Here is a 25,921-nt window from a genome sequence, read left to right as displayed (position 1 = left end):
TGGACACCAGTCATTTTCTTCAGTGTATACGAGGCCTCGCTACCATTGATGCATGCGAGACGAGGGCTGAAGAAGTCTCTCAAGGCTTTGAAAAGGTGGACATGCATACCTTGTGCGCATGGGTGGTTACGATGCCCACTGTCATCACATCCGATTGCATCCCTTCTATGGTGAAAATACCTTTGCACAATATAGTCATAGCAAAAATTCCAATTCCGCGAATTACGGTTTCGTAAGGCAGTTGCCTGTTTCGTTGGTGCAGTGGTAGCATGCCCTCTTAGGGTTTTCATCAGAAAGCTTTGGGGGTGGTCCTCGGTTCAATCCCGGGACGAGACCCGTATCTTTTTGGTTTTTTTGGGAGGGGCCATAGTCAAAGAACCAGCAGTTCTCCTACCGAGTATGAGGCACCTTGAAAGACTCCTGGCGAAGTTCATGTGCATCTACGTTGATCAGCAGCGCAAAGTGGGTATAACTGGGACATCCGCTCGGTATCTCGTGTTCGTGATCTCGCCAAAAACTTTGATTGAGATGTGCCAGCGGATAACAGGGATATTCTGTTGACATCCTACTGTATATACAAATCCCGCGTACATTCACTCGTCATGTAATCCTACATAACTCGAATCCCTCCTTAACCAACCTACACTCCCCAGAATAGATATTTGAGGTTGCGTTGCGGCATTCCTTCGGGTGACTGCCTTTGTTCTTTCCTCCATCATATCATAATCATTAGGTAATTCATGTTCTTCTTCAGTCAATGCAGTCTCATCTCTTGAGCTAATTCTGTGTGTTCGAGCTCTCTGTTGATCAATCAGGGTCATTCCCATCTTGCCTTTGTTAGGGCTAGAACTGACATTCACCCTCCTTAAAGGAGGAGATACAGAGTTCTGCTGGCCACTCGTGGCAGGCTGAGTGATCGATAGAGCTTGAAGATCTTGTATACAGTCGTGTGGAGACGATAACCTTCTATGTGTGTACCTAGGTCTAGGTCTAGGTCCATACCAACTTGCGACTACTTCGCTATTCCACCATTCTTCTTCCAACTTGTATATCTCCCTCATCAGATATTGTCTCGATGGCGTATCTATCTCTGGGTCTTGACGATCATTGCAATCACCATCGTCGTCATTGTTGGAAATGACCGCGGGGGAGGGACGGTTTTCAAGTCTACGAGCCACACTTAAGAGCTTTTCGATCCTCAACCTGTAGTGGTTCAAAGACGATAAATACAAGCTGGATGAATGTGATAAATCGGAATATCCATGGGTGATCGTCAGGATACTTTTCAACAACTGTTCGAGACTCTCAACGAGGTTGTCATCATCAATTTTGACGCCAGGGTTGACTCCGTTGCTCACTGCTGAACACGATGGTCTGTCAAAGGTTGGTTTGGGAGTGTTGGCTGTCCGACTCAATCCGGGCACATGCTCACGTTGAGTTTCGTGCGGAGTGCTGCCTTTGGGCGATAAAGAGGAAGATGAGGGTGTGACGGTGAACATGATCTTCTGGTGGAAATCTCATACAATGAGTCTGATTGAACCTGTTTCTTTCAGTTGTTGAATCGATCAATCAGCCTACTTCTTCAGGAATTTTTCGAGCGGTGTGAGAAGGGGAATGTGCGAAGCGCTTTACAGATGATGTGGGAGTAGAACGAATATAGAGGGGGTCTGAGATATAAAGACAAATGATGAAAGTTGGTGAAATGCGTTTGGCAAGAAGCAGACGACAGAGCACTCGCACTCCATAATCCAGATTCGGGAATCCCGCCAATCTCGGATCAGACAAGTGCAAGGAACTCACCAGTAGGATAGGATCTATTGAATTACTGGATAATGATCAAGTTGTGGTATAATACCTTGAATCACAATCTAACAAGCTTCTAAGCATTGACACGTGTAGAAAGAATCGAGAGTCAGTTAAATAACTCATATATACTTCCTATAGACCGGACGATTTAATAGGAAATTGTTGGCCTTTTATATCTTTCGAACTGGGTAAATAGGGCATCGGAGTCTGTTGGATGATGTGCTCGGAAGTAAGGTATGATAATGATCTGTAAACTATCAGACATCTTTTCACCTATTATCATACAAAGGATCATTATGGAAAAACCAAATTGGTGAATTGGAGGTCCAACAGATTCGTGAGTTGGCTTGAATCAGTAAAAACAAACGTTCAATCACTTTCCGGTATTGGTGATATCGCAGCAAGTATGGTCATTAGAATTCACTATGCGCTTGTTCGAACAGTACAAAGCAACCGAGAAAGGATCAGTTAAGCCTTCTCAATACCTTATTCCACTAATGACGACGAGATTTGGTTTTGTCCGTTCAACAGTTGGATTTGGTATAACCCATTTAAAGAGATTTGGTATACCGTATATAAGCGGACCGGAATCCTTTGTGCGGCAGTGATGCATCTTGAACTTGGAAAAGGAAAAGGAAAATCTTCGTTGGGCCAGGACAAGAACAATATGAAGTGAATGGAGGCTCATATTCGCAGTGTTGGAGAAGGCGTCTAAAGGGAGTTTGCGATAAGCGAGAGGATGAATTCCTCGATAGACCGCATCTATCACCCGCAATGAACCCAGGATTGATTCGGTTACATGATGATTCTCGCACTGCCATGTACATCACATTCCTATGACTATGTCTAATTGTCCCCGACCAGTGGTAATTTGGCCAAAAGCATCTTGACGGCGATCTCAAAAAGGTAGTCAAGACATTCCGATTGAGTCTTTGCTTGTTCCCAAGTATTACCTTTTATTGCCAAAATACTCAGTCAGATTCCCCTATACGTGCGATTCTCAATGAGGGAGGTAAGACTTGACTTACCCCAAACGTAAACACCATGTCTTCTTACTAAGATAGCAGGAGCGTCTGGGTATTTCTCCATCGCCTGGATCGCAAGTATCAGCATTGACCACTTGCAACGCGTCTACTGGGAAGACTGATACACTCACAGCAGCCATACTTTCAGTCAAATCTTCTTCAACAGCAGTATTGTCGATGATGGGGATTTCCAAAGTATTGAAGAAACTGAGTGTTTTCCCTACTCCACCAATCCGCACACCTTTGATCATCTCTTGATGGGAGATCTTGAAACTCTGAGCATCACGAGGATGTAAGAGTGTCAACATGACTAAGCGAGCGGAAATAACATTAGAACTTGATTCGTTACGAGGGCATTGTTACGACTCACCAGCATGTTGGGAATGGGTATGTATACATGCACCCGCTTCTCTCATGGTGAAAGCGTTCCAGAACAGAGGGGTACATTGTGATTCTGTCAGGCCCTATTGACAATACTCGACTATCAGCTCTCCAACAAGATATCTCTATTGTATTGCTGGTGAGCCGTTCGTATTCACCTTCTTACTTGGTATCCTCAGAAAATCTCTCTTTGATCCAGGTTTAGGTACAGATGACTGAGCGAACGGAAGGACAAAGATGTGTTCTGGCTTGATCCGCTCTTTCTGGACACCAGAGGGAGCGAGGTACACATGTTCACTGTGGCCACTATCGATTAGTGTCATCTCTGAGTATAGCGCACGTTGGCTCACCCTTGTCGAATTGAAATACCTGTAACAATTAATGAGCTCGGTAGATATGCCTTGGAGTTGATAGACTTACCTCCTCCAGTGCCTGTAACCCATCCAAGCTCTACGCACCGACATATCAGTAATTCTAGCTGCCTCATCAATGACCGCTGGATGACATACTATAGAATTCTCGACATAATTCGGAAATCAAGTTAGCGGGCTATGGCTCAATGTCGTTAGCAATTTCACCCCGGACTGACGAATCAATGCACTTACATGCTCAGGATCCTCACTGATCACCAAGGCCTCTTGCTCTTCGTGGGTAAGCTTGTTGGACATCTTGTGCTAATTCTTGTAGGTTGAAGCGTAAACCAGAGTGTTGTGAAGTTTAAAAATATTGCAACCGTAGAGTGGAGGGAAAATTGGATGTTGCAGTAACGAAAGATGTTGCAATCGATGAATGAAACCCTGACTACGAATGACCACCTTCCATCACCATATCTTATCACCTTTTCAACGATCAGGTTAGCACACTCTATCTGCATCACTATCACGCCAATGTACCATTTGTTGAGGGGACTACATGAATATCTGACAAGAAAAGATGAATATTCAGTGGTGATCATCGGTCTGGACAATGTGAGTGTTCACTCTCTCGGTGGTTGAGCTTTGACGCGCAATTTGCTGACCGCTATATAGGCTGGTAAGACTGTGAGTCGCACACACGGACATTTGAAGCAAGATTTGGAGATCACCTCTGACCCTCGAATATGATCAGACCATGCTCGAGAAGATAAAGACCATGTATAATCCTACACCTGGTATGCCGCCGGAGAAGATTGGTCCGACCGTTGGTCAGAATAGTAAGCCCATCCACAGACTATTTAGGGGTATTGTAATGCTGATACCTTGTATTCAGTTGGTAAGATCACATTACCATCAACTGAATTGCGCTTCTACGATCTCGGCGGACAGAGGGATATAAGGTCGATATGGCCCAAATACTATGATGAATGCCATGCGGTGGTATTTGTCGTAGACGCCTGTGATCAAGCTAGGTTGACTGAGAATTGGGAAGTCTTCGGTATGTCGATGTCAATATATTTCATCACACACCTGCTAACTGTCGGGATTTCACCTAATCAGACGAAGTTTTAAATTCGCCTCGATTATTGAATCTCCCATTACTGCTGCTCGCCAACAAGCAGGATAGTCCGACGTCACTCTCTGTAGCGGAAATTAGAGAATCGTTCGATGCTTGGCAACGCGCTCGATCGAATAGAGAGACGGACGAAGAGGATAAACCAAAAGATAAAGGTAAAGGCAAAGCGAAAGCGCTAGCGGAAAATCAAGAAGGAGATCATAACCAAGCTGGGACAAATGGACAGCAGCCAAGAGAGGATAAACAGTGGGATGATGGTGGTGCAAAAGATGAGAGGATGGCAAGTCTGGACGTGATGGGTGTTTCTGCTCTTGAAGGGTGAGTAGCTGCTCTTCACAAAGAGAAGGCCAATCAGGCATAGTCGAGATGGGTGTTCAGATGCTGACCACAGATCTTCGTAGAACTGGTGTCAGAGATGCCGTCAACTGGCTGTATATTCGTGTACAGAACGCTCGGAAGATGTGAGTATAACCAAGGTATTCAGCTATCTAGGTAATGTTGATGATCTTGATCTTTGCACAGTGAAACACGTACATAAAATCGTTCATCGACTTTTATACCCGGCATGACATCGATACCTGATCAATCCATATGAAGATCCAGCTGCCTCAGATGCCCTCTTCCCTGTCTGAGAGCTATCTTTATCTCCCAGTCGCTGCCTCGCACGTCCAAGGCGGAAGTGAGCCAACGAGACGAGATGATCGCAGCGACGGACCATGTATACATAACCACGTACCGTAATTTCTTTCTCAGTTGTATGCCCATATCAGGATGTCATACAGAAGCTCCAGCTTGGTGCCCGGCCGCCATGCATGTCGAATGAGAATACCATTTACAGCTGCACGTATAGATGGGTTTTGGTGATGTTATCTTGCGGGTTTACGGCATCGAGCATGAAGAATGAAGCGCGGTTCCCTCCCATACAACTTGAACACCTCCATTTAAGTTACTAATGCAATATTCATGCTGTTGCCTGTTTCTTGAGTATTCATAACAACTCGACTACAGTCAGTCTACCTGCAGGACGACTCTACCCCAGTTCATATAGCACGCTTCCCATCGACAACCAGCCATCATCCAATCACAGCACCTTAGTCACGTCGAAGCACAAACGCCCGTTACCACCGCTTTGATGGTCAGACCGATATGATACCTTCACCTCGACGGTCGGTCTCACAGCCTGCTATCCAGTCGAACAATACCAGCTGGCCAGATGTAGACGATGATGATGGCTGGCAGGGTGAGTGCGAGACATACTCAAAGAGACCTTTGCTGATTCGAAAACTTAGATATGCCCGTTGTCCGAAGCGACGCCAACCCATTTGGACTAGATGACGAAGATGTCAAGAAATATCATTACAAAGCTCCAACACGGCTTGACCCTTCGGCAGGCTCATCTTCCAACCCTTCTGGGAATGCTACAGGTAACGCGACCGGACAGCATATGGAGCTGGAGGGAGATACGTTCACAGGCGTAGCGGATTCATGGAGAGAGAAGATCGTTGAAGATGAATCTGATTATACTAGATTACGTCTGAACGAAGACGAGGAATCCGAGGAAGTCGCTATGCGGACCAGATATCTGTTTGACGAAGATAAAGCGATGACTCCATTGAGTCAGATGCAAGCGACCAAGAACTTATTGACTGAAGGACAAAGAATCGCATACGTAGGATTGTGTCAGTTGATAGCGAAAAGGATGTTGAAAGATATGGGAAGAGGATGGGAGGGTCACAAGTTGACGAGTGGGAAAGGTAAACTAGGTCTCAGAGGAAAGAACAAGAATGAGCTGCCGGTGGTGGAAAGTGGGAATATATGGATGTTGAAGATCATGGCTAGGTTGTATCAGCATATGGAGTTGACTCGAGATGGTGAGTTCGTTCAGCTCGTTTCATAGCAGCCCATCCTGCGAACCATGATGAATGGAAACCCATCTCATCCCCCCCGTACTCCCCATGTCTCAGACTCGTGTCGATCGGTACTGACGATGACTGACCACCGCAGAACAACGGATGATAGAATCATTAGCGGAACACGGTGTGGATCCATCTGATCTAGTTCCAGCACTCATGACCACGCACACCGTGGCCAATCCAGACTTCGACCCTAAAGCCAAGGAAAAGGCAGATCTGGAAGCGATAGCAGAAGCCGAGGAAGCTGAAGCGGAGAGAGATGTCGAAGCGGAAAAGCAAAGATTAGCCGGAAGGAGTCAGGAAGAGATTGATGAGGAGGAGAATCCACCCCCACCATATCGACCAAGAGAAGAATCCCCACTACCTAGAAATACCACGAATCCATTTGGCGAAGACGAAGAAGAGGAAGAAGAATCGAAGAATCCACTTGCGTCCTTGTCAACGATTTTGACCTCAAAATCCCCACCTCCTCAATCCGAGAACAAATTGAAGCCTACACCTGCAAAGTTGCCTGCACTAGATTTTGATGATGATGATGGTGATATAACCTCTATGCTGTCTCCTCCACCCTCGCAATCCCCTCGACCCCCAACTTCTCCATTCAAAACACCTCCGCCGCAAGACACAAACCAGAAATTGCCAGTGGAGGAGACAGATACCGAAAAGACTCCTAGGGTGAAATTTGCAGAATCTCCTGAAGTTGTGAATGATATCGTGGAGGACAAGAACAGTGAGATGAACGAGGAAGCGGAATTAGAAACGGACAAAGCGCCTGCTCCATTACCTTCTTTACCTGGTGTGTCGACCTCGCTGTCAAATACGGATGAGAAAGTTACATTGGATATACGTTGGACTGTGGTGAGTACTTCTGCAAGCTTTGTCTCTGATTGCTATTCACACGCACACATTGTAAAAGCTAACTCTTGAACTTGTGTAGCTTTGTGACCTCTTCTTGGTGTTGGTCGCAGATTCGGTGTACGATGCACGGTCAAGAGCCTTCTTAGAGCATGTATCATCTGCGTTAGGTTTCGAATGGTTGGATCTCGTTCGATTTGAGAATCGAGTAACGGATGCATTGGAGATACAGGAGAGTACAGAGAAGACAACTCAGGATGGAATAATAGAGGGAAGGATGAAAGCTGCCAAGACCAAGAGATATGCTTTGATGGGTTTGGCTGCTGTCGGTGAGTCGTTCATTCACTTCACATGAACGCAATCACTGATCAATCTCCTTTAGGTGGTGGTCTGGTAATTGGTTTATCGGCAGGTCTCGCTGCACCTTTGATCGGAGCAGGTCTGGGCGCAGCTTTAGGTACAGTCGGTATAACTGGTACAGGAACCTTTTTAGCTGGTGCTGGAGGTGTAGCGATGATTACCACTGGTGGTGTCTTGACTGGTGCGAACATTGCCGGTCAAGGTATGGCGAGAAGGACGAGAGAGGTCAGAACTTTTGAGTTGAAGCCGTTGCATAACAACAAACGAGTCAGCTGTTACATTACTATGGGAGGGTGAGTCATTGAATGTCAATCAAACAGGCTCAGGTCGGCTGACGGCTCATTATAGATTCATGGCAAGTAAATTCGATGATGTCAGGTTACCGTTCTCCGTCCTTGATCCGATAATAGGGGATGTATACTCCATTCTTTGGGAGCCCGAAATGATGGAAGAGATGGGAAGTGCCATGAAGATTCTTACTGGGGAGATTTTGACGCAAGTAGGACAACAAGTATTGTCAGCTACCATCATGACCGCTTTGATGAGTGCTTTGCAGTGGCCCATTAGTGAGTTTCCATTTTGCCTGACATGTTTCTCTTGAGATACTGACCATACATCTTAGTTCTCACCAAACTTGGATACTTAATTGATAATCCATGGTCAAACGCTTTGGATCGAGCACGAGCTGCGGGACTGGTTTTGGCAGATACTATCCTGAATCGACATGCTGGTATCCGACCAATCTCCCTAATTGGATTCTCTCTAGGTGCTAGAGCTATATTTTACGCCTTGATAGAATTAGCAAGAGTAAAAGCCTATGGATTGGTTCAAGACGTTTTCATCTTCGGTACGACAGTCACCGCATCGCGAAATACATGGCTGGACGTTCGATCGGTAGTAGCTGGAAGATTCGTCAATGGATATGCTACCAATGACTGGATGTTGGGATATCTGTTTAGAGCTACTTCGGGTGGACTGAATACGGTTGCTGGATTACGACCTGTGGAAACTGTTGCCGGTTTAGAAAATGTTGATGTAACGGAAATTATCACCGGGCATATGAGCTATAGGAGTTGTATGCCTCGATTATTGGCCAAAGTTGGATTCCCTGTCACTGCGGAATACTTTGATGAACCAGAGGTGAGTGTTCCATAATGATTCTCACAAAGGTTGGTCGCTGACGACTTGCCGCAGGACCCCAATGTCGATATGAGCGTGCAAGAACGTATAATCATCAACGAAGCGGAAGAGGAAGCCAAGCAGAATCGACGTAAAATCCTGGGTATCTTCCCTAGAGGTAATAAGTCTGGCAGAAGTTCCGGATCTGGCACTAGTACACCTAGTGCGGATAAAGAGAAAGACAAGAGTACGGAGACACTGCCTACGCCTGGACCTGGAGGAGGGTACGAATATGAAGATGATGACGATCTACCCCCAAGGGAAGAAGCGGATCTAGGAGAGATACCGGGATCGGCAGATGCAAAAGCTACTTCGTTGGAGACCCAACAAGAACGAGAGGAAAGTAAGAGAGTAATGCGAGAAGAAGAAGAGAGGAAAGCGAAAGAAGAGGAAGAAGCTGTGAAATCGATCTCGAAAACTGCCGGATTCGACTTTAAAGCTATCTCAGATGCTTTAGGCAAAGATATCGACGTGGAAAACCTCAAACAACCTGAACCATCTCGACCTATCGCCGCTCAAGCTATGATACCTAACGAAGCTCGGGCCCCGCTAGAAAGGAGTGGTTCGGCTCCACCACCTATTGTACATGACAGCTCGGAAGATAACACTTGGACATCATCATCTAGCAAGATGGCGTCGACTTCGACGTTTTCCAAAATTGGCATTGGTGAGAGCGATAATGGTGAAGGAGATATCACTTCGAATATGGCAAGGGGTTTATCATTATCGGATTTACCAAGTTGGGAAAGACCTCAGATATCCACTCCGCTCGAAGATAAATCACCATCTCCCTCAGGTCAATCTGGGTTATTCAAATCACCCGTGTTCTCGTGGAACGCTTGGAACTCCGCATCAGGCAATGTACCTAGTGCCAATGAGATACTTAGGGATACACCCAAACCCGTTAGATCAGCTCCTCCTGCTCGACCACACCCTAAGGAGTTTATGGATATGAATCCGTTCATGGCGGGGTCCAACGAAGGCTGGGGAGGTACCACCTCTTCTACACCTATACCAGGCGGATTAGGATTGGGTAAATTCGATGATGATGCGGAGGAAGAGAGGAAGCGAAAAGAGGATGAGGAAGAAGCTGAAACTAATCCTTGGTAGAAGTTGATCGTACATACATATCCTTTGTCGGAATATGTCTTGCTGTATTATAAAAATCTGATTTAGCATTTTCCTTGGTATTGTTCATGGTTTATCCTTCTGATGTGATTAATGCATACTTCACTATGAGTGATGATACATTTGCTAAGCCCCCAAGATCGCAAATATTAGGTCACATCACATGTTCCTTACTTCGGAATTGTTTACATCTTCATATACCAAAGAACAATTATTGTCATCATAGAAACCCAAAACAACAACAGATCAACATTGATATACAGGGCAAAATCAGATCTTCTTCCTCCCTGGTCGATCGAATACCACGCACCACGCAAATACATTCTCTATTCCATCTTACAATGAGTATCGATCCATACACCGCCATACGGACCCAAATGATCCAACAAAGAAGCTTTACTCAATTTTACTCCATCTGAACAATCTTTACTCTCCACCGTACATAGATACACGGTACGTGGATCGGGTCCTATCCATAATTCGTTCTTGGCATGGTGCGTCAAGCCGAGATGACGTCCCGGAAGGTGCGTGATGGTGTCGTAGTATGATATGATCCTATTCACTTGCAGGGAAGGTTGATTTCGAGTGATGTGGTTATCGATTAAATTGGCGAAGTGAGAATTACCTATCCTTGGTAATCCTAGTAAATTCGCTTTGATATCAATCTCATTGGACAATTGTCCTACTGCTAATTCCAATTCCATTTTCAGAGCGAGTGATACAATGAGACCTACTACGCTTCCTAACCCGTGACCGATAATTTCCACTTTCTTGATTGGAGCGTGCGTGACTGCTGGTACTGGTTCTGCAAGGGAGGTGACATACTCCTTGATCACATCTGTATGAAAGGACGATACGGTTAAAGGTGGATTTTCAATTAGGTCCAAGAGAGATGATAAAGCTGAATTACCGTGCGATACAATTGAATCGACATATGGATGGAAGATCATCGGTTGTTCATCTACAGGGAAGGTCGAGAGATGGTCAAAGGGAAAGAGCAAGTTCTGGAGGGGTACGAGTGATTGGTCGTTCTGAGGTGATGAGGCTAACAGTTCTAGAAAGTCGTCGGTGGATGATAAGGATGATAGAGCGAGGGTTAAGGTCTGGGTCGAAGGGGTATGTGATATGTACCCTACATTACCAACGCATATGTTAAATCAACACGATTGAGAGATTTATCTGATAAGATTGCAAAGACACATACATTTCATATTTCCTGCGATGTATAGGTTATCGACATATTCTGGGTCTTCACTCGACATTATAATACTACTTTCTTCCATGTGTGGACGTTGGGACGAATCGTGATGACGCTTGGAACGGCGTATCTGGTTGATGAACGAGTTAGGCGGGTGAGGCTGTAGCTTGTTGTCTTTGGGACAATAAGCAGAACTGAAGGAGATTATGGGAAGCCAGTCAGATTTTGTTTTGTGGCGAAGAGATAGAGAGACTTACTTGATCGCTATAGCCATCCTACCAATCTCCAACATATCATCATGAGATAGTGCAGTTTTTCCACTTGGTATGTCATCGAATGCCTTTTGCTGGGTGGTGAAAATTGAGATTGGCCGGGTGGACGGTCGAGCTGAAATCAAAGGTAAGAGGAGAAAAGGAAATAGGAATGTAGATGGACGCATGATAGCGATTCGAAGATGTGATTGATGGCCAAGAATGAAGTAGGGGTGTCAGATTGATTTTGGGAAAGTAGATTTCAGTGAACCCTCTGTTGATAAGCGATGATATTTTCAAAAGGCGAAGCACTTCCTGTACCATGGAAATCAGCGAACAGTGAGGTGGTTTTGTTGAGATCGTAGAAGCAAATCGCAATAACACTTGCAGGTGGAATGGCATGTCTATCTGAATACCTCCTCGTTGAACGGCAGAGATAGATCATCGGAAAGTATGGTGCGATATGTAAAGTGTAATCAATTCGTCCCCAGGCCAATTCATTCGGAATGAATAGAATCAGACAATCAGTATTCAGTTCCAGGCAAGAACAAATACCTGATTATATTATATTTCAAGGGTAAATCTGCTTCCTGTGAGTGTCAGTGTGACGCGAGAGAAAGGCAGATACATAGGATGATAAGATTGAATGGCTTGTGTTGATAATATTTGAAACTTCAAATGAACTAATTGATGATCCTCAGATGATCGTCGAAATATTAGAGTTGATGTCGCGTGGGTGGGTGGAAGCTGCCAGACATGAGACACGGACCGACGCGTAAGAAAGCCAAGATCATATAACGATAATTTTGTTTTGAAAACAGTCGACATTTGAATGCGAGGTTTCATCAATCTCACTCTGGGGCCACTGCATGGATGTGCTAGATTGTCGAATAGGCATGTGCATGTTCTACCCAGACATCTTGAGGACAAAAACGAGTCGTTGTATCGTATAGTGGCTGAACGTGGCTTTTGATTCCAAGCTTAAGACGGATCATCAATAGACTATATTTGTAAGGTATGGTCTCTTCAAGGAGACGATTGGCACCATGTCCTCGGTGCTGATCTCATCGGTATTACTATTGCTGTACTCAATACGTCAGCAGCTCGATGGCATCACTCGTGAGCCGAGACGGTGTATTAGAAAGTTATGCTTACTGACCATTTTAAACTGGAAGCCTATCTCGTACTCAGCTATACTCATACACTCACAGCTCGAAGAATGCTACGGTAGGTGGTACTGGGGATTGTTTGGTTCGATCGATGCCCACATTACCTCCTTTAGAGTTTAGTCGCAAGTCAGACATCTACCAAAGCTTCTTCCCCCGGTACCAATCCTATCCAACTGGGATGATGCGTAATAACTAAGCATGTGTTTTATCTCGTACTCGCAAAGTCCCAAAGTTTGACACCGTATCTTTTATTGAGATGAATGAATTGAATTAGATCATATGCTTGCTGCCTTGCCGGACCTTCGCGGCTAAGGAAACCAAAGATTAATGATCTCCTGTACTCCGTGTCGTGCTGGAGTGGTGGGTGGTAAATTAACGGACATGAAGCTGATAACATCCCCACGAACCAAATCAAACGGGTGCAACGCGATATGGAGCTAAAGAACGGAATTGTCTCGACTTTGCAAGTACAGGTCGAAGAGGCACCACCCATAACCCATAGAAGAAAAGAAAAGGAATTCACCGATCCGTGCGTGGTAGCCTACACCCTATGCGATAACGAAATTAGTGTGCGACCGTGAGAGCCTGCTTCAACGACGACAGGGTATGGCATCGCACAAGATGGAGTGAAGGGGGTGGTTCATCCCAAGCATGATTATGATTATGGTTGATGACACGGGTAAAGCGATTTATTCCGAGCAGATGGCTTGGAGGGTTAGCAGTTTGTCTCCGCATCTGGTTTTCCCTGAAAGATAGCTTCAAACCTTGTTCTTCGCTTATTTTCCGGCCATCACTACTCGTAAATGCTCTCTCTCCCCCTAATGTCCATAGAGGTCAGACAGATAAGATGGAAGAGAGGAAGGAGATGGTGTCCACAACTGTTCTTTGCACCATAACAAAGATGGTCATATCCTTGAGACTCTGTCTGCTGGTCGCGGCACGCCTCCAGTGTTTCTGGTCAAGGGTATATGGAGCACAAACTATCGAGGTTCCAGGCATACCACATCGAGAAAGCTGTACCTTCTCGTTATGACTCCTCCCTGTTTAGAGCAGGTAGCGCTACCGGGATGGCGTAATATTTTGCTTTTGTAGCAGTTTGTACCTTATCCCTCTCTCCCTCAATTCGCCAGGTGCTTCTTTCCTTCGTTCGCTCGTCTGCTTTGCACTTCGCTGTGCACAGAGTTTCGATACTTGCTTGCGTCTTGCTCGCGTTTCGAAGAGGAGCATACAGCAAGACATGGCCGACCGGGGATTAAAGAATTCCAAATCCAAACTACGGGTCGATCCCCCTTTTTTGGTTTATGAACTTTGACTTGATTAATCGTCCTAGCTCGTTAACCCAAATAAACAACCTACCCCCCCAGTCATTAATATATGAAAAAAGATTCGTAACCTTTTGTTTGATTTTAACATTCCAGTACTACGATTATCTTAGTTGTGTCAACACGGAAAACTCGTCATCTTCTAGATAAAACATCAAAACTTCGGTTCACCATCGATCTTACTTTTGCAATTACCATTCTGTCGCATAGTACCAGAGAAAGAGAAGATATCCACCTTGTTCTCGTTAGGTTTGTTTCCCTCCTTATCAGATATCCATCCGGCCTCTGTGATCATACCATCCCAGCCACATCCAGCAAAGCGGTTTACGCCATATATAAACATAATCATCTAATCGTAGTATAAATACCGAAGATCTGTGATAGTATAGAACTGTTGAAGGATATCCGAGGTCAAGCAAATCAGTTTGAACCAAATAGGCTCCGGAATAGATAATTTACAAAGGTGAGCAATATTTCGGATATTTTTCTCGATTGATAGTCTCCGTCGTTCTTTTCAATGTTGTTCTTTCCTTGACCTGCAAGGAATGTGGAGGACACACCTACGCAACGTTTTGATGTGGGTCTATCTATCCCCTTCACAATCTGTGCGCATCATCTTTGCCTTGGTCTTGTACCACATCAGACCACGCCAACTTAGATCCTTTGTGCTATCAACTAAGCATATTACTACTCTGGATTACCTTGCGTTTGATGTCAAAGGCAGCTTATTCCATTCATTCATTACCCGCAACGCGTGACCTGTTACCTTACTTCTGGGCTCTGCCCAAGATCTCGTCCGGATGATTTTGTCATCTCCTTCTCCACTCCCTAATGTCTTTCAATCCTTTCGTTGTTTGGGACCTTATATCCCTAAACCCTCAATCTTCTCATCGGTCATCATCTAAGCAAATGATTTTGGTAGGATGATGATGGATCACCGCCTGGGAGGATGTGATTGGTGATTGAACGATTAGAAATTTCATTATCCCACCAATTTATACCTCTTCTTTATCTCCTTTCTTACCACCTGTCTCAGGGGTGCTTTTCGTCACAATAACTTTCCAGATAGTGGGTGACAGGTACCTTTTGATTCCTTATCCCTCCTATCGGACACGTATTATATACCTCCTTTGGTTCTTGGTGGATTTAGAGTCATCATCATTCCATTATTTGGTCGGAGTAAATTATCATCCTCGTCTTGAAAGTAAGCTAAATCATCTGACAACGACATTCAGATATAACATATCACCGACAACCGAGGATATCCTTTAGCTTACCACGCCCAAACACAAACGATCAAGTTCCGACCGATCAACGTTGACGAAACAGGTGTACAACACGACCAACCTTTCAACTTGTTTCCTCCTCGTTACGCATCATCGGATACGAAAACCGAACATCTATACACGCCGTCGATCGAGGCGAACAAACACGCTGTTGGTAACCAAAAGGCCAGCTAGCAAGAATTGATAAACAGTCGACTGATCAAGAAGGTGACGACCATCATCCATACCATAAAATCAGCCGACGGCCCGGTACAATCAAGATCAGATTGAGCCGGAGTTTACTGTTGAATCGTGAGTAGTACATATCCACTTTTGTAACTGCTTGATATCTGTCCGAGATACTCTTTCTCTCTCTCTCTTGGAGTATGCCATGACAACCGAATACAAGCACGACTCTTTCTCTTCCCCACTACTCTCGCCATTCTATCCGATAATCTGTTTCAGTCTCTCCGCTCAAGCCGGCGGTCTACAATTCAACAGCACAACACAAAGATCTCTTGAAGAGCTTTGTTCGTAACCTTCACTCTTAAAACTCTCCTTTCCTCCTTTCTACCACTATTCGTTGTGACGAGGACGGAAGAGGTTCCTCTTTCGCTTTTGGTGATACAGACGATGACAGCTTCTCGCGCCCCCCTCCTTTGCCTGTCAAGTCATATCAGCAACTGGTAATGATTTGAGACATGGGGATCCGCTGCGAGAATCTGGTAAATGTGGTAAATGTCCCAGTAAACACCTTTCCGTGTGTTATCGATGATGGCACTAAGCCCAATTGGGTATATTCATCTCTCTCTCTCGCTCCCTATGGACACTAGATACCAACGGGGTACCCAAGCGTTGTTGATTCATGTTGATGTTTGATGTTGATGTTGTTATTAAATCCCATCGAAACAAACCACGTCTACAAAAACAAAGTAATGGGCAAGATCGAAAAGCTGACAACATCTTTCTTTTCCGTTATAGATCTCTTCAGGCCACGGTAAACATCCACGCAGAGGGAGATCTGCTCGACTGTCCAACCAACCTTACATGGCGACACTAAGGACCTATCTTTGTCTCAAATGATCCCTTGGGTATTCTCTCGTCTATCCCCCTTACCATCACGGCAATCTCGAGGAGGAGTTTAACTTGTGGTGAAGAATTATCAGTTAGAGAGGGAGTACAACATCCTACTAAATCCCCTATAAGCCCTTTCCTCCTTCTTCCTTCCCCCATCGATGTCACGTCCACAATCTTTCTCACCGCCGTCTAGAGCACGCTCGACCACTCAAAGTCCAACCACACCTACGCATGCCAAAAAGAGAAAAAGAGGTGAAAAGAATCGGACTTTTCCTCAAGAGCTGTATCCCGGTGAAAGGAGAGGTTCGACTAGTCGATTACCACCTATCGTCTATCGGAGCCAGGAGAGGGAATACGATGATGCAACGTGGCAGGAGGAGGAGTATGAGCACAAGGAGTTGGATGTATCGCGAGGGATATCTTCAGGTGAAGGACGGGAAGGATGGTGGGTTTATTCTCGGTCATACTGAGCGAACAAGGACTAAATCAACCTGCCAGGACATACCATCTCGAAGTCATCCAGCAGCCTCAGCGAGCGAGAGCGTGTGGATTTGGCAACAAGGTGAGGCACTCGATTACTACATCTCGCTTATAGCGTGCTGACTCGATGTTAGGATCGACGTCCATTATCACCACCACCCATCATACGCTTGTGGATACAGACAGCATCAGGTGCAATTGTGGATCCAAAGTGCGTGACACATTCTCGTGGATAGCTCTTGTGCTGACGTGAGAAATTCAACAGCACTGTTGACCCTCGATTCCTCATATTAATGGTCGACCTCTGGTCAGCGGACCGACAGCAGGAACGAAACGTCGTGATGCATCCTGTTTCTGCGGGGGTATCGAAACTGGAATCTCCACCGGTTGGACAGGTCGACTTACCGCCAGTTGCTGGACCTTCTTCGAGACCTAGCACAGGCACATCGAGACCTATGAGCGGTTCAAGTGCTGGTGTGTCATCTTGGTCAAGCGGGTCTTGGAGGCAGCCAAGTAAGTTGATTGTATATTCCCAACACTGTTTCACACTGATAGTGCTTTCAGTAGACTACCAATCCCCCGCCCCTCCTTCGCATGCTTCTCCATATCCTCGTGAATCACCAAGACCTCATTCCTCTCGCGATCAACCTGCACAGTCATCGTCAAACAGCCGTTCTCCCCAATCAGGCTGGACTAGCTCTCGTCCACCACCACCTCCTCCTCCTTTTCATCGCACACAAAGCTATGGGAACCGACAGTTGGAACTTGAGCCTGATCCGCCGAGACCTAAGACGGCGCCATCCCCCCATCATCCTCTGCAACAACAACAACAGCAGCCATCATCGACTTCTTCTCCTCGTGGGCCTACTCCCTCGAAACCATCGGTGAATCTTCCTCCGCTGGCTTCAATCGCAGAAGAACGACCTTCGACATCTGCCGGCCTCACTTTACCTGCATTACAAGCTCAGAGGGAGCAACAACTTTTCGGACCTGGCAGCAGTAGCAGTTCTCTTTGGGGTAGACCGAGGACAGGTCAATCAATCACCGACGCTAGTACAGCTCCTACCGATTACTCATTCGCTGGGAGACCAATATCCAGCTCTTCGTCAAGTTGGTACGGGTCGACCGACTTGAGTGGAGGGAAAGATAGACCGTCGTCTTCATGGTCAGAAATGAGACCATGGTCTTCTGGTCTAAATCACTCTGTCACTCGCCCTTCATCGTCCGCAGGACCGGGTGTCGCACCACCTTCACCGCACTCTTCGCAATTTGCGTATTCGTCCAAATTCCCTGATCAGCAATGGCCACCTACACCTGGAAGTTTGACCTACCCACACCATCAACCTGACGTATCTTGGGAGACTGACCGAATGAGATACAACATTCCATTGCATTCGTCTTCACAACCTGCTGCTCAGTACAGTCGCGTGTTGGTTGGTAAAGTAACTGCGATATGTCATAAATTACAAGATGAGCAAGATAAGCCGGGATTATACTTTTTCGCTGCTGATTTGGGTATAAGGACAGAAGGGACTTTCACCCTGAGAATGATGATGACTGATATAGCTTCGTGAGTGTGGTACCTTTCCTAACTCGTCGGAGGATATTGATTGACTATTCGTTTGGGATGTAGGATGATGGACCCGGAAGTCGTTTTGGGCGCCAAAGCTCCGGTACTGGCTGAAACTTTTTCTGAACCATTCACAGTCTAGTGAGTCAAATAAGTCATAATCTGCCATAGTGATCTGGAACTGACCGCAGGTGGTGTTTGATAGCTCGGCCAAGCGGTTTCCTGGTGTTATACCTACTACCAACCTCACCAAGGTATTCGCATCTCAAGGCGTGAAGCTGTCAGTGAGGGAGACGAAGAAAGGTTCGGGAGGGGGTGAAGATGCTGAAGAGGAAGAAGAAGATTAACCTATCTACATGTCGTTATCTCTACAGCAAGATTACACATACACACACATGTTATACCAGGCCAATAGAATCAATTTCGCATACTGGACATCTCGAGGTCTTGTATAACCTCAAATAATTTATCCATTTATAGCATAACACAGTATAGTATCATTTTTTTTCATTCCCTTTACATACACATACATATATATACGCGCATGAAATGTAATAAAGAAATATGACTAGTCAAGTCCATCGCAATTTCATCTGTCACAGGTTTTACTGACTGTCTCTCCTAGCTGTGCTGACTTCCTGTTACCGTCAGGTTGGCAATCTATTGTTATTGCAGCTTGTCCTTTGAGCTTTGGTCGAATGATCTGTGTTGTCACGCGACCTCTGCCCCCCTTCCACTAATCCAAGGAAGTTCCATTATGCTCACTCAACAGATACTTTATATCCATGCATCCCTTTGGAAGGGAAGGATCGGCCCTGGGCGGCGATCGACAGGTAGGGGCTAGAGGCTGAAGACGGGATCCGCTCGTGAAGTGACCGGTCTGGAGGAGTAACCATTTGTGGGGTATACATGTTATTGCGTGATTCGCCAGTACAAGTAGGATAACTCGGTGTAACACCAGGGAAGGAGAGGTTAGCGTTATGTTACGATAGATGTGGTGAGGTTATGGTTAGATCTGATATCTTGGTAGATTCCATACATTCCATGAGTGCTTTTAGATTCCAGGAAAGCAAGTGGATAATGGTACTCGAAAGCAAGTGATTTGCAACGGGATCCGCATATTGTCGATGCGGGAGAATATGTAGTCTCTCCGGTCACTCCGATATCTTTGAACCAGATTTAAGGCGTGATAATTCTCTGTTGCTCTCCTCGCCCAATCGTGCAAGGTCGTCAAAGATATGTACCAACATCGCGATTTCCATATCATATCACTTATATCTACTTCCGAGATCCGAACATGTCGTAAGCACGAACAATCAGTGGGGAAAGGAGTGGAGTGGAGGAGATCTAGAATTTACACAAATACAGACGTTCCTCCTCTAGTGCCTACCGCGTACAAGTTACCTTTTCAATCGAGAACTTTCGAGTTATTACCTATTTGAGAAACACCGAAGGTCCAAAAAGTTTCGGGAGAAATCTTTGCGAGACAAATAAATGAATGGAGAAAACGTGGCGATTCGTAACGATTACTGCGCGGATGATCGCGATGCATCCCTCGTGCACCCTCTCCGGCTAGATCAAAGGAGTATACATACAGTAATGTTCTTCCCCCATCGTCATAACACAGTACGTACTCACTTACCCGGAGATAGCCCACAAGCGTGCGAAGTTGAGCGAAGAGGTACCCAGTACATATATTATCGATAAGACCATGATGGATGCGTACACCAGCAGATACATTCCTCTTATGGAAATACCCTCTGTCAGTAACGGCTCCTGTAGTTTCGGGATCCTGAACAAAAAAGAAATTTTTCCAGTTCCTCATCGCAAGCGAGGTACAGTCCAGTTCACTTCAGGTTCGGTGCGACTGTCACACCTGTAATTAGGGAAATATACAATCTTCCCCTTTTTCCATGCTACATTTGCTGCCAGAGTACGTTCTCGACCTTGTCCTTCTCCGCTGTGATCCTGGGATCAATTGAAGTTCAGGACCACATGGGTTTTGACATGAGAGGCAGTAGACCAGTGTTGGTGCACCGCTTAAGATGATTTGCACAATCTAAGCTTAGGCGGATCAGAAAGAATGATCTCTACGGTAGTACTTGCAGTACCATACTTTCGTCTCACACACCATAACTAACTAGTTTGTTGACAAGATCTATTCATCTGTTACTTGCTTCTCATCATCACAAGTAAGATTGTCATCGTCATTGTTACCTACCACATAGAACGATATATAGTAGAGAATAGAAGAGAACATTTGATTGTTCGGCCTGAACCGCTTTTCCACTCATCGAAAAAAAGCGCTTAGCTGAGAGCTAGAAGAAAATCCAACAATTCAATTCCACAACTCAAAATCTAATCTTTATTTTAATAATCTATCGCCCTCTACACCCGACCATTCATTCTTTACCTTACTTCATCATCATTACCTAGAAGAAAACAAAATTTACAAAAAAGGCAAAAGACAGAAAGAATCCAGTAAAACGGCTTCGTTCGCCCATTTGTAACACACCGAAAAACGACAAAAAGCAAGACGAAAGTTGCTTCAATCAACATAGCTTCTCGATCATATTTCATCCCTGACCGATATCACTTGCACATTCCTTTGAACCCACCCACACCTGAAGTATAGATTAGATCTTGGGACATTGTCTCTTGCTAGTGTTACTTTGATCAATATCACCACGGAAAACGCACCTTTCGACACTCTGTGCGACCCCACTCAACCCCACCTGTTTCATCGACCATCATTCACCTTGAAACGGATCAATCCGAAGTGCTCGGACCTGGATCATCATTATAATATCATTGTTAAAAGAGGGATTTAGCGTCATCAAGCCATCATCTCATCAGCTCGGTCTCGATCGGTCAAGCTTAGCTTTGATCTCCTGGTCTTTTGATCTGTAAACGAAGAAGAGAAGCATCCTTTGGTGCCTTGTCTTTGGTCGTTATCGTTGTTGTTACCTCCTTTCCCCCTTTACGGTCAAAGTTACAAAGTAACAGATACACACACAACACACGCACCCTCAATCATCCAATTCAACCCCCTTACAAATCGGACATTACCATCGCCATCAATTTCACGAGAAAGAAGAAGACAGTCTCGGACCTTTTCGCCGGGTCATCATCGATTTCATTCGCACAGACTAGCACTCACCAAGTTGGACAATAGGATAATAGGATCGTATCCTTTCGTCAATCCTTTCTCATCTCTCTACACTTTTCTTTTGTGGATAGATTCAAGTTGATTTCGAGTCCAAGTCGAGGTCATCAAAGGTGAGTCTGAATTCCTGCCTCGTGTCTATCGTTCTTGGCCAGTAGGAGGACAGAGTGGGGGAGAAGAGTTCGTGATTATGGTGACGAAGATGAAGACGATTCCTTTGAGTCAAAGGGTGGATGATGGTTTTACCGCTTGCTCCGAGACACATCCACCCTTTCATCATGTTATCATCCCATTTTCCTCATGTTCATTCAGTCTGGAACTTGGATAGTTCTCAACATCACGTAGGGGACATCTCGTATTTACATTTCAATCCCGTTCCTTGTTCCTCCATGCTCATCTCAACTGTTTCATGGATCCGCTCCTCGTGTTGTTGCTGGCCATGTAGTCAAATCGTCCCATTCCGTCGTATCATATCATTCGGTTTTAGTTTCGGGTTATACCATCACCCATCCGAATGCACCCTACACCCCACCATCTCATGTTTGTTTGTCTTTCCTCACATCTGCTGCTCATCTGTTCATTTTCCTTCTTGACTTGTTATCATGTTTCCTCTTTCAAACAACCATGAACTCTTCAGCTGACATCCACTCCGCTATTTCCCGTTTTGATGCACTCCCCACCTCATTCTCCGATTACCTCGCTATTCCTGTACTACTCCTCAAACTTACACAAACGAAAACAACCTGACATCTCAGCCTCGACGAATACTCTTGCCACCCTGCCGTCCACACCACCTCTCCCACCTCCCCTCTTATCTGGTACCAGTACCACCTTTGGCACCCCATACACGCCAGCACAACCTGGCTTTCAGACTCAGTACAGTCAAGATCAACAATATACTGACCCTTCTGGGTCGGGAGGAGGAGAATACAAATCAGGTGGAGATCCCTGGGCATTCAACCCCTTCAGTTCACCTCCCTCCCCCTCCACGTGAGTTATTTGGTATCTCCCTAAACGGGACCATAACTGACCAAGCTGTATAGGATAACATCCACTAGTGATTCACAGACTGGGGGGGAAACATTCCCCCCTTCTGATACTGGTGAAGGTGAATCATCGTCTTCCAGGTCTGGATCATCCCGTCGTCAGAATTTATCTCTCAACATTAGCTCCCTGCCTACACCCTTTCAGAACGCTTCCATACAATCACCCGGATCTCTAGCTTCTAGCGGTGCTCCCTTTACCGATTCCTTCACCTCTTCATCTCACAACGTCAACTTTGAGCAGGATTACTTCCACTTTACGGATGGTTCGTTCTCTTCTACCGGAGAAGGGTCATTAGCAGGCCAGATACCTCTTGTCCCTCAGGGACAACAACCCACACATAGATTACCTGCTTCTCAACCTTCCAGTCCAATCAGAGGTGTTTATGCTTTACCTTTTGGTAATCAAGTTGGCAGACAGAGAGGAGCGACGTTCAGCGGTGGATCGTTTTACCCTTACGATCAGAACGGATCACCAGTCTTCACCTTCACCCAGAATATCCCTCCTCAACAAGCCATACCCCCTCATCTCACTTTCACGAACATCCAATCACCACTACACTCACCTTTAGCACCTTCACCGGTCATATCAGCTTCTCCCGTACAGCTGCAAACCGACAATTCTTCCTTCTTCCCTGTTCAGCAGACACAACAACAACCGCAACCACAGGGACTGGGCGAGCAAGAGGTGTTGATGGAAGACGTGTCTACCCCAACACCTGCTGTACAACCACCAGTCCTCAGCAGGAAATCCTCCTTGGGACAGCTGCAGCAACAACCATTCGGGTCTATGACACCAGAGTTTTCTATGGAAATGGTAGATAAGCTTTCGTTGTTGGACAAGTGAGTTTGTTTCTAACCCTTCTTTGTGTTACTCCCGCTGACATCCTCGTTTCCAGAATCGTTATATCTGCCCAAACCGCCAAAGACGCTCTTCTTCGTGGTGAACAAGTAGACGTATCAGCTAGTCTTGGAGATATCAATCATCAGCTCGAAATTGCCAGTGAATTAGGAGTCGGACCTGCTCCTACCCCCAGAGATATGAACACACCCAACTCACAGAGTGTATCGCCTGTCAACTTCACCACGTCGCCTACAGTCCAATCAACACCCGGTATGAGCCAAACATTCTCAAATCCAATCGGTCAATCCACAATCCCCACTCAAATGCAGCCTCCCATGAATGTCCCATCACAAGGGCTGCTACCTTCGTTACCTGTTGATGGAAACGTGGTGAATGCTAACCGAGCTGTATCGGCCACGCCTTTAACCTCCGGAAACCCTAATTTGATGGCCTCTGCAACACCGACCGATTTCCTGAATGGGAACAAGGCCCAAGCTCCACCTCTGGTCCACTCTCATTCTTTCCCCAACGGACATCAATTACCTAGTCAGATTCAAGGGACTATGACACCAAGTACACCTGTCGTCCCATCACCATCTTTTATCGCTGCCATAGGTGCTCAACATGCGCCCATCGTATCTTCACCTCTCGCTACCATCCCTCCATCTCGACCTCCTAGTCCACCTAGATACACCATCCCTACTCAACCATGGACCCATGACATGATGCCCACCATGGACATGTCCACTCAGATGCCCTCAAACCAAATTTCTCTTCAGCAACAACCAACTGCTGCTCTCGAACGACGAGCTTCGCAGAGTGAACGTGCCGATGGGCTACCGATCTCTAGAAATAGGAGTACCTCTGTGCACAAACAATGGGCACATCCTATGATGACTGCGAGCGTACCTCCTTCGGTCTGGCAGTCACGACAAGGGTCACCAGAGGACATGGATGAGGATGAGTCAGAGGATGAAGGACCTCGCAAGAACAAGCGTAGAAGAAGTTCAGTGGGTGGTGATGGCGGACCCAATGCAGACTTGTTGAATGGTGCTCTAATCTCGGAAGATATAAGGAGACAGATGGATCAGATCTTTGAGGAGTTTCTGAATAGGGTCTGCTCGGATTGTGAGCAACTTTTCTTATTCTCAACTCACCCCAGATGTTGGTCAGCTGACAAATGCTCCATGCTGTAGTGGAAATTTGCGATAGCAAAGGAGAGAAACTCCATCAAGTTCTCATGCCCAAGAAAATGCAACGTCTTGATGAATCAACCGACTACCGTCCGTTCAAATTCCGTATTCAGGCTTTCACAAACGCCTTTACTGAGGAGGTGAGCATATCGTCATTCGATTCCTGTACTGATTCCCTCCCTAACGAGTGTTTGACTTTCTTTCAGCTACAACGCCGTGGGATCAGTGAAGAGACAATGTCGGTCAAGAAGATCAAGACATATCTCTGGAAACAAGACTTGATCTCTCGGTTCAATCCTGATGGAAAGAAAGCTAAATCAAAGGGAAATCATATTTGGAATGTTGATGCGAAAAAATTACCTGGTGGTGGATGGGTGTTCAGACCTTTCAAGAGGAGAATTATTGGTCAACCTAATTCTTTCGCGTGAGTCGACTTTGAAATCCAAGTTGAGATTGTCGTACAATCGAGGCTGATTATTGATATCCTTTTATAGCCTTGTCAATCAGAAATACGAGTGGGAGCCTAGAATATGGGATCCTCAAGCTGCATCCGATACTATAAAACCTTCCTTCCACTCACCTCCTGGAGGATTACCATCTTGGCTACGATGGGAAGATTCCACCAAATTAGTTGGATTACCCGAACAACCTACTGGACCGTTACCTATCACTGTCATTGCCGAATTCATTGATGGGTCAGGCAACCAGACTACTCTAGAGACCACATTTACAATTCAGGTAGTTCCTCATCTCTTACCTCTTAATGAGACTACTGCAATGTACGCTCAGGCTGGATTTATTCCATTTGATTTCCCTGATCAACCGAATGGTCAGCCGGTTGCTATGATAAACCAACAGGGGTGAGTAAAGTGTACAAAATATTTTGATGGTAGTCGATAGCTGACTTATGTTTGTTATGGAATTGAAGACTTTCGTACTCGACTGGAACCATGGTGTACCCTCAACCTGGATCTCAACCCTTCCCAGGTCAACAGTGACAATGAGCATGGACATCTCATCTCATATCAGCGAATATACTATAGAACAATCATTACCGCTTCGAGAACAACATTCAATCGCGTTCTGGCCATTTCCTGATTATCTTGTGTTATATTCCGATTCCACTCGATGTATATACGTATTCCTACCAAGAATTATAGAATAGAAAATAAAATCGAAATTGTTGTAGTCCATTACAATATAAA

General features: G+C 45.6%; 7 protein-coding genes across 7 annotated transcripts; 4 read left to right on the top strand and 3 right to left on the bottom strand.

Annotated features, from left to right (window-relative positions):
* Positions 1 to 593: 593 nt before the first annotated feature.
* Positions 594 to 1,499, bottom strand: V865_006995 (uncharacterized protein; the record flags this gene model as incomplete). Its single annotated transcript, XM_066230751.1, has 1 exon — positions 594 to 1,499. The coding sequence occupies one exon, from the start codon at positions 1,497 to 1,499 to the stop codon at positions 594 to 596; it is 906 nt and encodes a 301-aa protein (XP_066086848.1).
* A 1,153-nt stretch (positions 1,500 to 2,652) lies between these two features.
* Positions 2,653 to 3,880, bottom strand: V865_006994 (methylthioribulose-1-phosphate dehydratase; the record flags this gene model as incomplete). The annotated part of the gene is made up of 9 exons (XM_066230750.1): positions 2,653 to 2,759; positions 2,835 to 2,898; positions 2,963 to 3,141; positions 3,202 to 3,295; positions 3,371 to 3,509; positions 3,563 to 3,581; positions 3,633 to 3,662; positions 3,722 to 3,761; positions 3,818 to 3,880. The coding sequence occupies 9 exons, from the start codon at positions 3,878 to 3,880 to the stop codon at positions 2,653 to 2,655; spliced, it is 735 nt and encodes a 244-aa protein (XP_066086847.1).
* A 442-nt stretch (positions 3,881 to 4,322) lies between these two features.
* V865_006993 (uncharacterized protein) lies at positions 4,323 to 5,168 on the top strand (the record flags this gene model as incomplete). The annotated part of the gene is made up of 4 exons (XM_066230749.1): positions 4,323 to 4,404; positions 4,461 to 4,625; positions 4,688 to 5,021; positions 5,105 to 5,168. 4 exons carry the CDS (start codon positions 4,323 to 4,325, stop codon positions 5,166 to 5,168), a joined length of 645 nt encoding a protein of 214 aa, XP_066086846.1.
* A 681-nt stretch (positions 5,169 to 5,849) lies between these two features.
* On the top strand, positions 5,850 to 10,120 carry V865_006992 (uncharacterized protein; the record flags this gene model as incomplete). The annotated part of the gene is made up of 8 exons (XM_066230748.1): positions 5,850 to 5,943; positions 5,993 to 6,574; positions 6,708 to 7,474; positions 7,554 to 7,800; positions 7,854 to 8,124; positions 8,180 to 8,397; positions 8,454 to 8,971; positions 9,026 to 10,120. 8 exons carry the CDS (start codon positions 5,850 to 5,852, stop codon positions 10,118 to 10,120), a joined length of 3,792 nt encoding a protein of 1,263 aa, XP_066086845.1.
* Positions 10,121 to 10,464: 344 nt separating this feature from the next.
* On the bottom strand, positions 10,465 to 11,775 carry V865_006991 (uncharacterized protein; the record flags this gene model as incomplete). Its single annotated transcript, XM_066230747.1, has 3 exons — positions 10,465 to 11,270; positions 11,343 to 11,530; positions 11,594 to 11,775. The coding sequence occupies 3 exons, from the start codon at positions 11,773 to 11,775 to the stop codon at positions 10,465 to 10,467; spliced, it is 1,176 nt and encodes a 391-aa protein (XP_066086844.1).
* Positions 11,776 to 16,578: 4,803 nt separating this feature from the next.
* Positions 16,579 to 18,817, top strand: V865_006990 (uncharacterized protein; the record flags this gene model as incomplete). The annotated part of the gene is made up of 7 exons (XM_066230746.1): positions 16,579 to 16,865; positions 16,919 to 16,982; positions 17,035 to 17,111; positions 17,166 to 17,413; positions 17,468 to 18,470; positions 18,534 to 18,611; positions 18,676 to 18,817. The coding sequence occupies 7 exons, from the start codon at positions 16,579 to 16,581 to the stop codon at positions 18,815 to 18,817; spliced, it is 1,899 nt and encodes a 632-aa protein (XP_066086843.1).
* Positions 18,818 to 22,303: 3,486 nt separating this feature from the next.
* Positions 22,304 to 25,580, top strand: V865_006989 (uncharacterized protein; the record flags this gene model as incomplete). Its single annotated transcript, XM_066230745.1, has 6 exons — positions 22,304 to 22,626; positions 22,680 to 23,522; positions 23,579 to 24,651; positions 24,720 to 24,856; positions 24,923 to 25,140; positions 25,211 to 25,580. 6 exons carry the CDS (start codon positions 22,304 to 22,306, stop codon positions 25,578 to 25,580), a joined length of 2,964 nt encoding a protein of 987 aa, XP_066086842.1.
* Between the last annotated feature and the right edge of the window lie 341 nt (positions 25,581 to 25,921).

The sequence above is a fragment of the Kwoniella europaea genome, chromosome 2 (genome assembly GCF_036810445.1).
Source record: "Kwoniella europaea PYCC6329 chromosome 2, complete sequence".
NCBI lineage: Eukaryota > Fungi > Basidiomycota > Tremellomycetes > Tremellales > Cryptococcaceae > Kwoniella > Kwoniella europaea.
Note: the sequence above shows the minus strand (reverse complement) of the source record. Positions and strands in the feature narration are given on the sequence as shown.